The following is a 15039-nucleotide window of genomic DNA, read 5'->3' on the forward strand; positions in this document are numbered from 1 at the left end:
AAAATAAAGAAATTGAATGAGTAGGTGTTCTAAAACTTTTGAGCGGTAGTGTATATAGTGTAGCATTCTGGTACTCCAGTGAGGGGTTTCTATTGTGAATGAGTGAGGTCTCTTTGGTTTTAATGGAGTAATGGTCCCTCCTTCTATTTGGATTATGGGAGGGATTTCATGTGATATTAATCTGAGCAGACGGCAGGCAGGCAGGCAGGCAGCCCTTGACTAGCGACTAGCGGAGGGCTGTTGTGTCTCTGATGGAGTGACTCCCCGGCACAGCTCTCTACAGCTCTGTCTGGTCCACAACAGTCTCTACAGCTCTGTCCAGTTCACATCGCTCTCTACAGCTCTATCCAGTCCACACCTCTCTCACCAGCTCCAGGGGAAAGAAACTGGTATAGTCTTTCCTCTCTTCAAAGATGAACCTCTTCTGCTTCTCTCTGGTAAGGCTCAACTTTCTTTTTTCTACCTCTCCTCAGAGTGTAGGGCTTCTTTCTCTCTCAGATGTGTCTGTGTGTTGAGGAGGGGATGATGTGTTCCTAAAAATTCAGCGCAGTGAGAAGCACACTGGCATAGCACACTGGCGGAGCACAACTGCCACCCCAAAAAGTACATGAACAAATCATAAGACATGATTGTTCATTTTTTATGACAGGAAATTAGTTTTTCTCTCTGCCCCTTGGACTTTGCGCTACACCACTGGAGAGGCATGGCTTGATTTGGACTAGGATTTCTGTGGGGCTTTACTTCAGTATTTACTTCAATTGTATGGTGCTATAAAATCTCCTTTTAAAATGGCTGTTGTAGTCTTTGGAAGGAGTACAATTGTGTCTTGTACTGTACATTTCTGTGTTTGTGTATAGAAGCAACTAAGTGATGCTATTACTGTAATTACACTAGAGTGTAGCTTTGATGGGTTGTTTTTGGGATGATCCAAATTTGGGAGTTTTCATAGAAAGTAAATAAATCACAAGCACAACTGTATTAGATGAGTATGTTGCTGTAGCCTACCAAGTCCTCTCCTTGGCCAGATGTTAGGGATGTTGAACACAGTTATAATTGAACTGAAGCGTGATTGCTGCTTCAGGCTTTTGATTCCAGCTTTGTTGTTATTCACCATCATGTGTATCAGGATCTACTATGGAATAGTTCACAATACATAGTAGTGGCCCAGATGTAATGGATCCCAGTTCTACAGGTGCTGCTGACAGATTGTCTTTTTTTATTTTTATATTACCCCCAATTTCGTGGTATCCAATTGTTAGTAGCCACTATCTTGTCTCATCGCTACAACTACCGTACGGGCTCAGGAGAGAAGAAGGTTGAAAGTCATGTGTCCTCCGATACACAACCCAACCAAGCCGCACTGCTTCTTAACACAGCGCCATCCAACCCGGAAGCCAGCCGCACCAATGTGTCGGAGGTTCATATAAGGAAATCAGTCAATTTAAATACATTTATTAGACCGTAATCTCTGGATTTCACATTACTGGGAAAACAGATATGAAGCTGTTGGTCACAGATACCTTAAAAATAAAGTAGGGCCGTGGATGAGAAAACCAGTCAGTATCTGGTGTTACCACCATTTGCCTCATGCAGGTGTAACAGTATAACTTTAGACCATCCCCTCGCCCATACACGGGCGCGAACCAGGGACCCTCTGCACACATCAACAACTGACACCCACAAAGCATCGTTACCCATCGCTCCACAAAAGCCGTGGCCCTTGCAGAGCAAGGGGAACCACTACTTGAAGGTCTCAGAGCAAGTGACGTCACCGGTTGAAACACTATTTAGCGCGCACCACCGCTAACTAGCTAGCTATTTCACATCCGTTACACAGGGCGACACATCTCCTTCGCATAGACTTGATTGATTGTTGATGCCAGTGGCCATCAATGGTGGCCAGCGTGCCAGTGGCCATCAAAGGTAAACATTTGCCCACTGAAGTCGGTTACGACGCTGAATTGCAGTCAGGTGAAGACCCTGGTGAGGATGACGAGCATGCAGATGAGCTTCCGTAAGATGGTTTCAGACAGTTTGTGCAAACCCACAGTTTTATCAGCTGTCCAGGTGGCTGGTCTCAGACTATCCCGGATGTGGAGGTCCTGGGCTGGCGTGGTTAGACGTGGTCTGTGATGTGGCATTGTGTTGGGTGACAAAACTGCACATTTTAGAGTGGCCTTTTATTGTCCCTAGCACAATCCTGTGTAAGGATCATGCTGTTTAATCAGCTTCTTGATATGCCACACCTGTCAGGTGGATGGATTACAGTATCTTGGCAAAGGAGAAATGCTTACTAACAGGGATGCAAACAAATTTGTTCACCAAATTTGAGAAAAACAAGCTTTTTGTGCAGATGGAACATTTCTGTGATCTTTTATTTCAGCTCATGAAACATGGGACCAACAACAGTTTACATGTATATTTTTGTTCAGTGTAAAAAGAATTCAATCAAGAGATGGTAATCCATAGAGATATCTGATCAAATCTTATCAAGCTTCCCCCAAGACGCAAGAAATCTCAAACAGGTCTTTGTTGCTAGATTAGCGCAGCAGTCTACAGTGTCTCCTGATTGTGTCTGTGATTGTGTGTGTGTCTAGGAGGGTTCTATGGGCAGTCTGTATGAGGCTGTGCAGGACTCCAGTGATGCCCAGGTCTACACCAACCCCAGCTGTTCCTCCAGCCGTTCCTCCAGCCGCTCCTGTAGCCCCGCCGTGCTGCTGAATGAAAAGTTGCGTGGCTCGGGACGATCCATCTCCATGGTGATTACACACACACATATGCAATATGCACACGTGTGCACAAATGGATGAATATACCTATGCAAATGAATACACACATATACACACACAAAAATTCACACACACTTTGTACGCTTAGATTGAGTTTTAATGGGGAAGTCCATTTCCCAGAATTAAGATCTTGACCTTAAACATACCAAATGCTAAAATCTGTAGCTCCTCTTTTCTGTGCCCCCAACATACTCACTGATTAGCGCATTCATGGCAGGATATTGTCAACTATATAGTGTATAATTTATATAATGCCATGTCATGGGTATAAGTTAGCCATCTGGACAAAAACCAGAGCTAGATCTTGTGGGGTACCTGTTCTCGCAGGAGTTGAGATTTGTGGTCTGCCAGAGGATTAGATTAGACCCAAACAATAAAGCTCATTATTAAATTATGAAGATGAAAACAATCCATTGACAGCTGGTCCTAAAGTCATAACCATCAGCCGCCAATCCATTCTGTTCTGCTAAGATACGTGGACATCACAACCAATAACTTTGTCATGTTTATGCAAACGTTTTCTTGACAACAGTCAAACTCTTCCACGTGTTTACACTTGTCAGTTAAGAACAAACTCTTATTTCCAATGACGGCCTACCCCTGACAAACCTGGAGGACACTGGCCCAATTGTGCAACGCCCTATGGGAAACTCAATCACAGCCGGATGTGATACAGCCTGGATACGAACCAGGGACTGTCGTGACAGGGAGCACATACAGTATAAGCATGTAGAATCAAAGATTGATACGGTTGTCTTTTGTTTTCAGGAGATCTCCCAGATGCAGAACAACACCGACAAAAAGAAAAGAAGGTGAGTTCATGTCATACCTTGCTCAGATCGGTTTCTATTGACAGAGTGTGCGTGCAGGGTAGTGTATCCATAATAAAAAGCACATGGGAGTGGACCAGCCCTGAGTTCAGCCTTTAGTCAGTAGAGTTAAATGTCTCCAAAGGCGCTCTATCCACCCAAGGGATAATACTTTAAGTCGCAAATCTTTACCAAGCTTCCTGCCTCTATGTAGATTTCACACTGTAAGCCCCCCAAGCATCTGTCTATTTATACAATGCTCTCTAAAGCAAAGGATTGGAAAGGAAGGAACATTACAATCCAAATCAATTACACACTGGAAAATTTCATTTTCATTTCGGTGTCACTAGTCAAACCAATTTTATGTGATCAGATGAAAAGGAGGCCCTGTTATGTTGGTTGCCAAGAAAACAGGAGGCACAGGGCTCTGTGCTAATTTGAGTAAGTGGATTCGAGCACATCCATGTACTCTACAGATCTCAGTCAACACCTTAGGCTTCTCTAATTGATGTCCCACTTCAAAAGCTACACAAGCAGCACTTAAGAGCAATCTCTATGTCATTTATGGTTTTAGACAGCTATAAACTGCAAAGACAAATGTTGAACCACAACAACTTACATGATTGAATTATATGGGAATTCTCTCTCACTTGAAGACATACCAGGACTTTCTTTAAATACATCTATAGCAGTAGACCACAATATGGTTCCCAGCCCCTTGGTAATAAAATGGTGTTGTTGTTAGACTGGGGATTAAAACAATATCCACTTAAAATGTAGTCAGATCTACTGCAAAGATCCCTGGGACTTGCTGTCTTAAGTACACAGTATCCCTTTGGATCAATCAGGTTGTTGAAATAGCAGATTGTGGCTTTAATCCTGTAATTTGTCTGCCCTTTAATTTCAGAACACATATATCCAAATCAGCATCAGATAACGGAACATTAGGTATGTATAATAAAGGTCTGTTTGTGAGGTGTACTTGATGAAAAGAGAAGTGATAGCAAGGCAGACTTTTTTCAAGACTTTTGTTTTTTCTTTTTTTACCTTTTTTTAACCAGGTAGGCTAGTTGAGAACAAGTTCTCATTTACAACAGCGACCTGGCCAAGATCAAGCAAAGCAGTGCAACACAAACAACAACACAGAGTTACATATGGAACAAACAAACATACAGTCAATAATAAAATAGAAAAAAGTCTATATACAATGTGTGCTTAATGAAGTAGGATAAGGGAGGTAGCAATAAGTAGGCCATAGTGAAGAAATAATTACAAAATAGCTATTAAACACTGGAGTGGTAGATGTGCAGAAGATGAGTGTGCAATCAGAGATACTGGGGTGCAAAGGAGCAAAATAAATTAAATAAATAACAGTATGGGGTTGAGGTAGTTGGACGGGCTAATTACAGATGGGCTATGTACAGGTGCAGTGATCTGTGAGCTGCTCTGACAGCTGGTGCTTAAAGTTAGCGAGGGAGATATGAGTCTCCAGCTTCAGTGATTTTTGCAGTTCGTTCCAGTCATTGGCAGCAGAGAACTGGAAGGAAAGGCGGTCAAAGGAGGAATTGGCTTTGGGGGTGATCAGTGAAATATACCTGCTGGAGTGCCTGCTACGGGTGGGTGCTGCTATGGTGACTAGTGAGCTGAGATAAGGCGGGGCTTTACCTAGCAAAGACTTATAGATGACCTGGAGCCAGTGGGTTTGGCAATGAATATGAAGCGAGGGCCAGTCAACGAGAGGATACAGGTCGCAGTGGTGAGTAGTATATTGGGCTTTGGTGACAGAACGGATGGCACTGTGATAGGCTATTTTGTAAATGACATCGCTGAAGTCAAGGATCGGTAAGATAGTCAGTTTTACGAGGGTATGTTTGGCAGCATGAGTGAAGGATGCTTTGTTGCGAAATAGGAAGCCGATTCTTGATTTAATTTTGGATTGGAGATGCTTAATATGAGTGTGGAAGCAGAGTTTACAGTCTAATCAGACACCTAGGTATTTGTAGTTGTCCACATATTCTAAGTCAGAACCGTCCAGAGTAGTGATGCTGGACAGGCGGGCAGGTGTGGGCAGCAATCAGTTGAAGAGCATGCATTTAGTTTAACTTGCATTTAAGAGCAGTTGGAGGCCACAGAAGGAGAGTTGTATGGCATTGAAGCTCATCTGGAGGTTAGATAACACAGTTTCCAAAGAAGGGCCAGTATACAGAATGGTGTCGTCTGCGTAGAGGTGGATCAGAGAATCACCAGCAGCAAGAGTGTGTGACTAAATTATATACTATACCACTAAGAACAAAAATACAATTTTATTGAATTTTTATTTGACCAGGTAAATTGACTGAGATCACATTCTCATTTACAGCAACGGCCCGGGGAAGAGTTACAGCGGAGAGGAGGGGGGATGAAATGAGTCAATTGGAAGCTGGGGATGATTCGGTGGCCATGATGGTATGAGGGTCAGATTGGGAATTTAGCCAGGACACCAGGATTAACACCCCTACTCTTACGATAAGTGCCATGGGATCTTTAGTGACCACAGAGAGTCAGGACACCCGTTTAACTTCTTGATGCACCCATCCCGTTAGCGGGATCATTTTCATCAACACCCTCTGAATTGCAGTGCGCCAAATGACAAATATTGAATTTTCATGAAATCACAAGTGCAATATAGCAAAACACAGTTGAGCTTGTTGTTAATCCACCTGGAGGGTCAGATTTCAGTACAGCTTTTCGGTGAAAGCATAACAAGCGTTTATGTAAGAACATCTCTCTCAGTAGACAAAATATTACAAAAACCTAGCAGCCAAGTAGATTGGTCACGAAAGTCAGAAAAGCAATAGATTAAATCGCTTACCTTTGATGATCTTCGGATGTTTGCACTCATGAGACTCCCAGTTACACAATAAATGTTCCTTTTGTTCCATAAAGATTATTTTTATATCCAAAATACCTCCATTTGTTTGGCGCGTTATGTTCAGAAATCCACAGGCTCGAGCGGTCACGACATCGCAAACGAAAATTCCAAATAGTATCCGTAATGTCCACAGTAACATGTCAAACGTTTTTTATAATCAATCCTCAGGTTGTTTTTAAAATATATAATCGATAATATATCAACCGGGTCTGTCGCTTTTTCAATAGGGGAGGGAGAGACAATTGCTGCCCCATTCTGTTGCGCAAGCAAAACTCTGCGAACACCCAGCTATCCACTCATCCACCCAGCTATCCGCGATGTTATCTTTCGTGCTCATTTTTCAAAATAAAAGCCTGAAACTATGTCTAAAGACTGACACCTTGAGGAAGCCATAGGAAAATGAATCTGGTTGATATCCCTTTAAATGGAGGCAAGACATCCAATGGAACAGAGAGCTTTCAGGAAAAACAGCACTTCCTTGTTGGATTTTCCTCAGGTTTTCGCCTGCAATATCAGTTCTGTTATACTCACAGACAATATTTTGACAGTTTTGGAAACTTTAGAGTGTTTTCTATCCTAATCTGACAATTATATGCATATTCTAGTTTCTGGGACTGAGAAATAGGCAGTTTCAAATGGGTACTTTGTTTAGCCAAAAACAAAAATCCTGCCCCCTACACTCAAGAAGTTAACGTCCCATCTGAAAGACGATCAATCAACAGTTTAGCATTAGCCAGACACACATTTTCAACAGAATAGTCAAACATGAGCAATGCACAGAAAAACAGTTACATTGCCAAGAGAGTATTGGACCAAATCTCTAGATGTTTTTGCGCCCAATGAGGTAAAAAGATCACTGGCACTTGTCCCAGGAGTCTACTACAGTATTTTGTTGCAAAACTTGTTTGAGGGAGGAGGACACATTCAAAAATAAAATTGGAAAGCTTAAACGCTCATAGCCAGCCACGGTAACCTACTTGACTGTCTGTGGTACTTAGGGCCTCCATTTTGTTTTCACTGTGGCCTGACCTGAAATTGGTCAGCCAAATAAACCCTTAACAGTTTTGATTTCTCTCCCTGCAGATCATGCCGCTGCCAGCGGCAATACTGCTCTCTGGCTGCCCGCCAAAGTCCCTCCAGAAAACGATTTAGATTTAGTCCACATTGAGAACAATCAAAACGAAGGTAAATTGTTTGGGGAGTTTGAGGTTAAGTGGATCTATTCACATGCTTTCATTTAGACACTCCACAACATGGAATCTGGCTTTGGCGTCACTTGAGTGTGGCCTACAGTTTTCAAGTGTCTGATGAGATTTCCATAGCACCCAAATCTCTCTTACGTAGAGTGTTGTGTAGACTGGAGCTTCTCTTAACACACTTGGCTGTATTCAGACCCCTTCACTTTTTCTACATTTTGTTATGTTACAGCCTTATTCTAAAATGTATCCAATTGTTTTTCCCTGTCATCAATCTACACACAAAACCCCATAATAACAATGCCAAAAAATGTTTTCAGAAATGTTTGTAAAAAAATAATTATTATGTATCAAGTTTACACATTTACACATGTACCCTTTACTCAGAACTATGTTGAAGCATCTTTGGCAGTGATTACAGCCGTGAGTCTTCTTGGGTGTGACGCTACAAGCTGGGCACACCTGTATTTGGGGAGTTTCTCCCATTCATATCTGCAGATCCTCACAAGCTCTGTCAGGTTGGTTGTAGAAAATCGCTGCAAAGCTATTTTCAAGTCTCTCCAGAGATGTTCGATTGGGTTCAAGTCCAGGCTCTGGCTGGGCCACTCAAGGACATCCAGAGACTTGTCCCAAAGCCACTACTGCGTTGCCTTTGCTGTGTGCTTAGGGTTGTTGTGAACTTTCGCCCCAGTCTGAAGCCTGAGCACTCTGGAGCCAGTTTTAATCAAGGATCTCTCTACTTTGCTCCATTCATCTTTCCCTCGATCCTGACTAGTCTCCCAGCCCCTGCCACTGAAAAACATCCCCACAGCATGATGCTGCCTCCACCATGCTTCATCGTAGGGATGGTACCAGGTTTCCTCCAGATGTGACTCTTGGCATTCAGGCCAAATAGTTAAAGCTTGGTTTCATCAGACAAGAGAATATTGCTCCTCATGGTCTGAGAGTTTTCAAGTGCCTTTTGGCAAATCCGTCTGGCCACTCTACCATAAAGGCCTGTTTGGTGGAGTGCTGCAGAGACGGTTGTCCTTCTGGAAGGTCCTCCCATCTCCACAGAGGAACTCTGAAGCTCTGTCAGAGTGACCATCGGGTTCTTGGTCACCTCCCTGACCAAGGCCCTTCTACCCTGATTGCTCAGTTTGGCTGGGCAGCTAGCTCTAGGAAGAGTCTTGGTGGTTCCAAACTTCTTCCAATTAAGAATGATGGAGGCCACTGTGTTCTTGGGGACCTTCAATGCTACAGAAAGTTTTTGGTACCCTTCCCCAGATCTGTGCTTCGACACAATCCTGTCTCGGTGCTTTACGGACAATTCCTTCGACCTCATGGCTTGGTTGTTGCTCTGACATGCACTGTCAACTGTGGAACCTTACATAGACAGGCGTGTGCCTTTCCAAATCATGTCCAATAAATTTAATTTACCACAGGTGGACTCCAATCAAATTGTTGAAACATCTCAAGGATGATCAATGGAAACAGGATGCACCTGAGCTCAATTTCAAGTCTCATAGCAAAGGTTCTGAATACTTATGTAAATAAGGTCTTTAAAAAAAATACATTTGATAAAAAATCTAAAACCTGTCGCTTTGACATTATTGGGTATTTTGTGTAGATTGATGAGGAAAATTGTTTATTTAATACATTTTAGAGTAAGGCTGTAACGTAACAAAATGTGAAAAAAGTCAAGGGGTCTGAATACTTTCCGAATGCACTGTGCCAACAGGATATTAGTTTTGTAATACTGGGGGCAGTGCAGGGCATGTGTCATTTAGTCAGTGTACTACAGTACATGAAGTTGTGGTGGGGGCATTGCATTAGTGTCTAGTACTTGAGACACAGGGTAGACTTCACTGTATAGTACTGAAACTAAATGTGATTGTGAATGGACACAAGAGATTATATCTCAAAATAAAAGTCTCAATCACAGTGTTATATTGGAACATTACCTATCAAGGTTTAGGAGTTTAGAGAGACTTCTGACTGGTGTGACTCTGTTGTTCAGAGATGGTCAAGCCCATGCTCAGAACTGAGGTCCAGACCAAAGCCATGATCAGAACCAATGCCAAGACCAAAGTAGGAAGAGGAGGACGCAAGTCGAGCATAAAGAAGAATGAAAAACCACCAACCCCACCAACAACTCAGGTTGGGGAAAATAACTATCCTTCACTTTGTCCAGTACCTTGAGCTTGTACAATTAGTTTACAATTTACATATTTCTATTTGCTCTATCTATTCTTTCCTAAAGTTGATTTAATAAATGTTTTCTTTCTGTTGTTGTATGTAGATGGTGAGTTACGAGGGCTGGGCTCAGAATCCAGACAGGCCCAACAGCCGGCAGAGAGACCTGGTGATTGATCGGCAGCAGACTCCATGCTGCCCATCCCATGTCAGCTGCCCATTTACAGTCTTATAATGGGACGTCGATCTGCCTGTTTTCACATCCAACGAGCCTCTTGGCTTTAAATTGGGAAATCACAACGCAAATGCTGATTAAGTTTCAATGCTGTACAGATGGCTCAGCTGGGAGATGGGTACCACTATGCCCCCATAATCTCTGGGCCACATGGCAAAGAGGGGTGGGTTGCTGGGGTGGCACCATGGGAGTGCTAAGGGAGTGCCTACTCTCACTAATTCACAGTGTGGTCCAGACATGTTATTGCTTGCCAATGGTGTTGGAGTGGATCCACATTTGGGCACTCAGAGCCTCTCTCAGTCGCTGTGTTGGCAGCTTGGCACAGATGCTAACAAGACTAGTGCAGTGTGCTGGTATCCAAAAATGGGATTTGGAAACCAGTAGTGCCAGCATCTCACCCAGAAAAAATGCATGACTAGCTGTTCATAATACTAACCCGTAAAACCACCATAAGACACGACTGAGCTTTTTGAACCTGACAATAGCTAGGTTTCCATCCAATTGGTGACATATTTTTACACCAATAGACATACTCTAGAATCTGCATAAAGAAAATCTGTGCATTTTTCCACCAGTGGTGTTTCCACCATATTGACTTTTTGCAGATACAAATCAATGTGTGATGACGTATTGCACACAACATTTACATCTTCTCTTAAGATTTCATGTACCTGAAGTTCAAAATGTTTCCATCGCACTTTCAGCTCTACCAATAGTTTTGTCACAAACTGTTGCGGTAAATACCAAATGGGCCTACTCTGGTCTTGGCACATGTGCTCTAGCCAACAGCTCGCAGATACAGTGCAGGTAGGCTGTGGGGGTGTTGTCTACATCAGTGGTTCCCCAAATATTTTTTGCAGTTGTAGGAACTCATTCCAATTTTCAACTTACTCTTCAAAGTTGTAATAGTGTAATTGTTAGATGAATTTAGTTATTATGTGTTCATTAACCAATTCAATTAAAACACTCTGTCCGTTTCTAAGGATTTGTAAAGTTCTTATTTGCATAAAATGGACAGAGACCAGCCATCAAAAATGAATCAATAGCGTTTATTCTCGAGAGCTCTGGTCCTAATACCATGTACATTGGTTTATATACCTCACATTTCGTCATACATGTCCCCCCCTCCTCTCAGATACATGCAATATAGTTCACAAGCCTTCTCACATTGTCTGCCACCTGTTAAACAATCTATTACAAGCCCAAGGTCTCTCCCCTCCCTGGGTGGGGACAGAATGTCCTGTAAGGAACACAGTATTCCAGCCGGTCTGACGATAGCTCCATTAGTTTCTAACAAGGAACAGAAAGTTCTTGTTCTAATTCTTGACTAAAATTACACACATTATATTCAGTATTATGATTCTAATAAGATTCATACATCCATACAGTAACAGAGTAGTATTCTGTTTAGTTATAATTCTAAGCTAAAAGTATACATAATTTAGTCATTATTCATAAAAATCCCATAACAATAATGCACAACATTCCTTAGAGAGATGTATAACTTGTCAGAATGTATTTTAACTTTATTTAACTAAGTCATTTAAGAATAAAATCTTTGTTTCAAGGACGGCCAAGGTACACTGGTTTAACTGCCTTGTTCAGAACGACAGATTTGAACCTTGTCAGCTCAGGGATTCGATTTTGCAACCTTTCGGTTACAAGTTCAATGCTCTAACCACTAGGCTACCTGCTGCCCCAGGTACCCTAGTGGTTAGAGCATTGGACTTGTAACCTGAAAGGTTGCAAGATCTAATCTCCAAGCTGACAAGGTGAAAATCTGTGTCCAGATCAACTAGCCCATGTCAGCCAGGTTTTTTATCCCATATATTTTGTTGTAATGTTTGAGTCACTCAAATATCACATTAAAACAGACATGGCAAAATGTATAGAATAATTGCAAGAAACTGCAAAATATTCTCTGCGCCCATGACAAAACGTGTAGAATTGACGGAAATAAGCTTTAACATTAATAACCTGTAACATTTTCTCTCCACCAAGAGGGATGTGAACAGTTTGTGTCATGAACAGTGCTTGTGCCCATAGAAATAGTGGGAGGAAATGTGGGAGGAAAGGGATGTTCCCCAATGCTGGAAGGGGGGCCTGAGTGAAAAAGTTGGTCTACATGATGAGATTATTATTTATCATTATGTATTTGTCAGACGGCTGTCAAGCGTCGATCATCATGTCACCAGAACAAGACCCTCGAAATGTATTGAGAAGGAGCATCAAGATCACAGTGTATTTACCACCCTCTGATGTTCATCAAACTTATTTCATCTGTAGCCTAATAAACTGCATGGTTTCCCGAGTCATAGTGGGATGAGAACCACACACCATATCATCGCGTTACTCCAAGTTTACTTAAATATGATGGTTATTACATCAGTATTGGCTCATAAAAGGCATTTCCACCTTTTCCACTGCCATTTCTGTCCTAATTCATTTTATTGACACAAAAGATCCAACCGTGTCGAAAGAGCAAATTATTTGTCGGCATTTAGAAACTTGTACCGAAACTTCCTGTTTTCATCACAGTTGTCATATTATTATAATTTTTTATATGATGACTTTAGTTGGATAAAAACTGTGAATGGAAATGTGGTTATTGACAACCTCCAAAACCGACATGTTTTTATTATGTGTTTGATTTTTGTGACACTCCAGATTGTCCATGACAACGGGGAAGTGGCCAGGCCCAGAATGCCAATCAAAAGGAGTCAAAAGCCTGGGAGTCCAAAGCCTGGGAGTCAAAAGCCTGGGAGTCAAAAGCCTGGGAGTCAAAAGCATGGGAGTCAAAAGCATGGGAGTCAAAAGCCTGGGAATCAGAAGACTTGTAAGAAAGGGAGTACAAAAAATGGAAAAGAATGGGCCAAGAAAAATCAGGACACCACACGAAGTAAGGAACTCAGAAAATCTACCACAGACCACGACACTTATGGTATGTCTCCTTGATCATATTGACAACAGTAGTAACAACATAACAAAGCATGACAAACATGTGTTCTATACAATTTTGATGAATATCGATAATTTGTCAGATGTTCATTTCTGTACCCTTCTTCTCCGGTCACCACCCAGCAGGGCCCATCCCAGTGATGGCAGGACCGTATCTGGATGTGGTCCGGAGGTCAGCTGCTGATTGTGAGTCTGTACTACCATCAGCCCAGGAGAATGCTACCCTAGCCCCGGGTGCCATGGAGCTGAGGACCGGGCCTGGAGGCCCTGGAGCTCATCCTAGGAACCATTGCTGGAGTAACCCAGCTGAGAACGTTCAGGCCTGTGGGACATCCTACCACATCTGCTGCAGGCCCCTCACAGACTACCCCGTTTATGCCCATGACTACACCCTGCCCCGGGCCAAGGACAAACACCAGGATCTGTACCAAGATGAGAGCCTGAAACGAGACCCCTCGCCCCAGGGTGTCTCTCTCTCTGTTACTGATTTGGACCTCTGCAACCCCAATGTGAGTTAATGGCAAACAATGACAACATAGCCATCTGTTAAAGTAGATTATAGTAGATTATATAGTATATCTGTAATAGACTGGGCATTTTGTGGACATTTTTGTTCCAATCTATACCCTACTTCAAATGCCTTGGAACAAACCAATCATTACATTCCATTGAAATAGATGATTTGGGTTTATTTTAATCCATAGTAAGTGACTGCTATAAAAACTATGATTTGGTAAACAAACACTAGGAAAGAGGATGGGCTCACATGCACTCATTGAGATATTTCTATACATGCAGTATACTGTATCAATCGGAAATGCAGTGAGCACATGCTCTGGGTGCTTTGTGTGAGACAAAGCTGTTGTTTGGACTTTACGTGACATTGGGGCAGATTATTTCAGATTACTCCAGTGTTGTGATTGCGTAGGCTCCTATATTTTTTTTTTTCTTTGGTTCCTGGAGAGGGATCAACACCTATTGGTTACAGGCCATTGAAGGAAAAACTGGGGAAAAGGAGTGGCTAGTGTTTGGACAAATGTTTATCTTTAGAAAGCTGTATTATGGCTATTTAAGATTTTTCTTTCTAATAAACAGGGTTATAAAATATAAAATAGGACCATGTCTAAAAATATAGGATTATACTGTATCTGTCAACAGCATCAAATGGAAAAAGAAACATTCCTAATGTCACAGTAGAAGTGTTTAGGGTGTTCCATTCTAAATCAACATTAGTGTGTGTACTGTAGATACATTTCCACTGCATGCTACCCTCTAGTAACTTCATGTACAGTCGTGGTCAAACGTTTTGAGAATGACACAACTATACATTTTGACAAAGTCTGCTGCCCCAGTTTGTATGATGGCAATTTGCATATACTCCAGAATGTTATGAAGAGTGATCAGATGAATTGCAATTAATTGCCTCTTTCCCTCTTTGCCATGCAAAGGAACGTAATCCCCCCAAAACATTTCCACTGCATTTCAGCCCTGCCACAAAAGGACCAGCTGACATAATGTCAGTGATTCTCTCGTTAACACAGGTGTGAGTGTTGACGAGGACAAGGCTGGAGATCACTTTGTCATGCTGATTGAGTTCGAATAACAGACTAGAAGCTTCAAAAGGAGGGTGGTGCTTGGAATCATTGTTCTTCCTCTGTCAAACATGGTTACCTGCAAGGAAACACGTGCCGTCTCATCATTGCTTTGCACAAAAAGGGCTTCACAGGCAAGGATATTGCTGCCAGTAAGATTGCACCTAAATCAACCATTTATTGGATCATCAAGAACTTCAAGGAGAGCGGTTCAATTGTTGTGAAGGCTTCTGTGTGTCCAAGAAAGTCCAGCAAGCGCCAGGATCGTCTCCTAAAGTTGATTCAGCTGCGGGATCGGGGCACCAACAGTACAGAGCTTGCTCAGGAATGGCAGCAGGCAGGTGTGAGTGCATCTGCACGCACAGTGAGGTGAA

At 42.3% G+C, this 15039-nt stretch overlaps 1 protein-coding gene across 2 annotated transcripts; it reads left to right on the forward strand.

The window, feature by feature from the left end:
• The first annotated feature begins 207 nt into the window (after positions 1–207).
• On the forward strand, positions 208–14185 carry LOC109909245 (uncharacterized). 2 transcript variants are annotated; one of them, XM_020508305.2, is made up of 9 exons: positions 208–437; positions 2598–2759; positions 3558–3601; positions 4506–4546; positions 7593–7694; positions 9705–9844; positions 9987–9989; positions 12783–13056; positions 13197–14185. In XM_020508305.2, the coding sequence occupies exons 1-9, from the start codon at positions 414–416 to the stop codon at positions 13589–13591; spliced, it is 1185 nt and encodes a 394-aa protein (XP_020363894.1). In that variant the 5' UTR covers positions 208–413; the 3' UTR covers positions 13592–14185. The 2 variants fall into 2 exon arrangements, with proteins under 2 accessions (XP_020363894.1, XP_031651376.1); XM_031795516.1 differs by having other exon boundaries at positions 13200–14185.
• The last annotated feature ends 854 nt before the right edge of the window (positions 14186–15039 follow it).

This window comes from Oncorhynchus kisutch, linkage group LG18, assembly GCF_002021735.2.
Source record: "Oncorhynchus kisutch isolate 150728-3 linkage group LG18, Okis_V2, whole genome shotgun sequence".
NCBI lineage: Eukaryota > Metazoa > Chordata > Actinopteri > Salmoniformes > Salmonidae > Oncorhynchus > Oncorhynchus kisutch.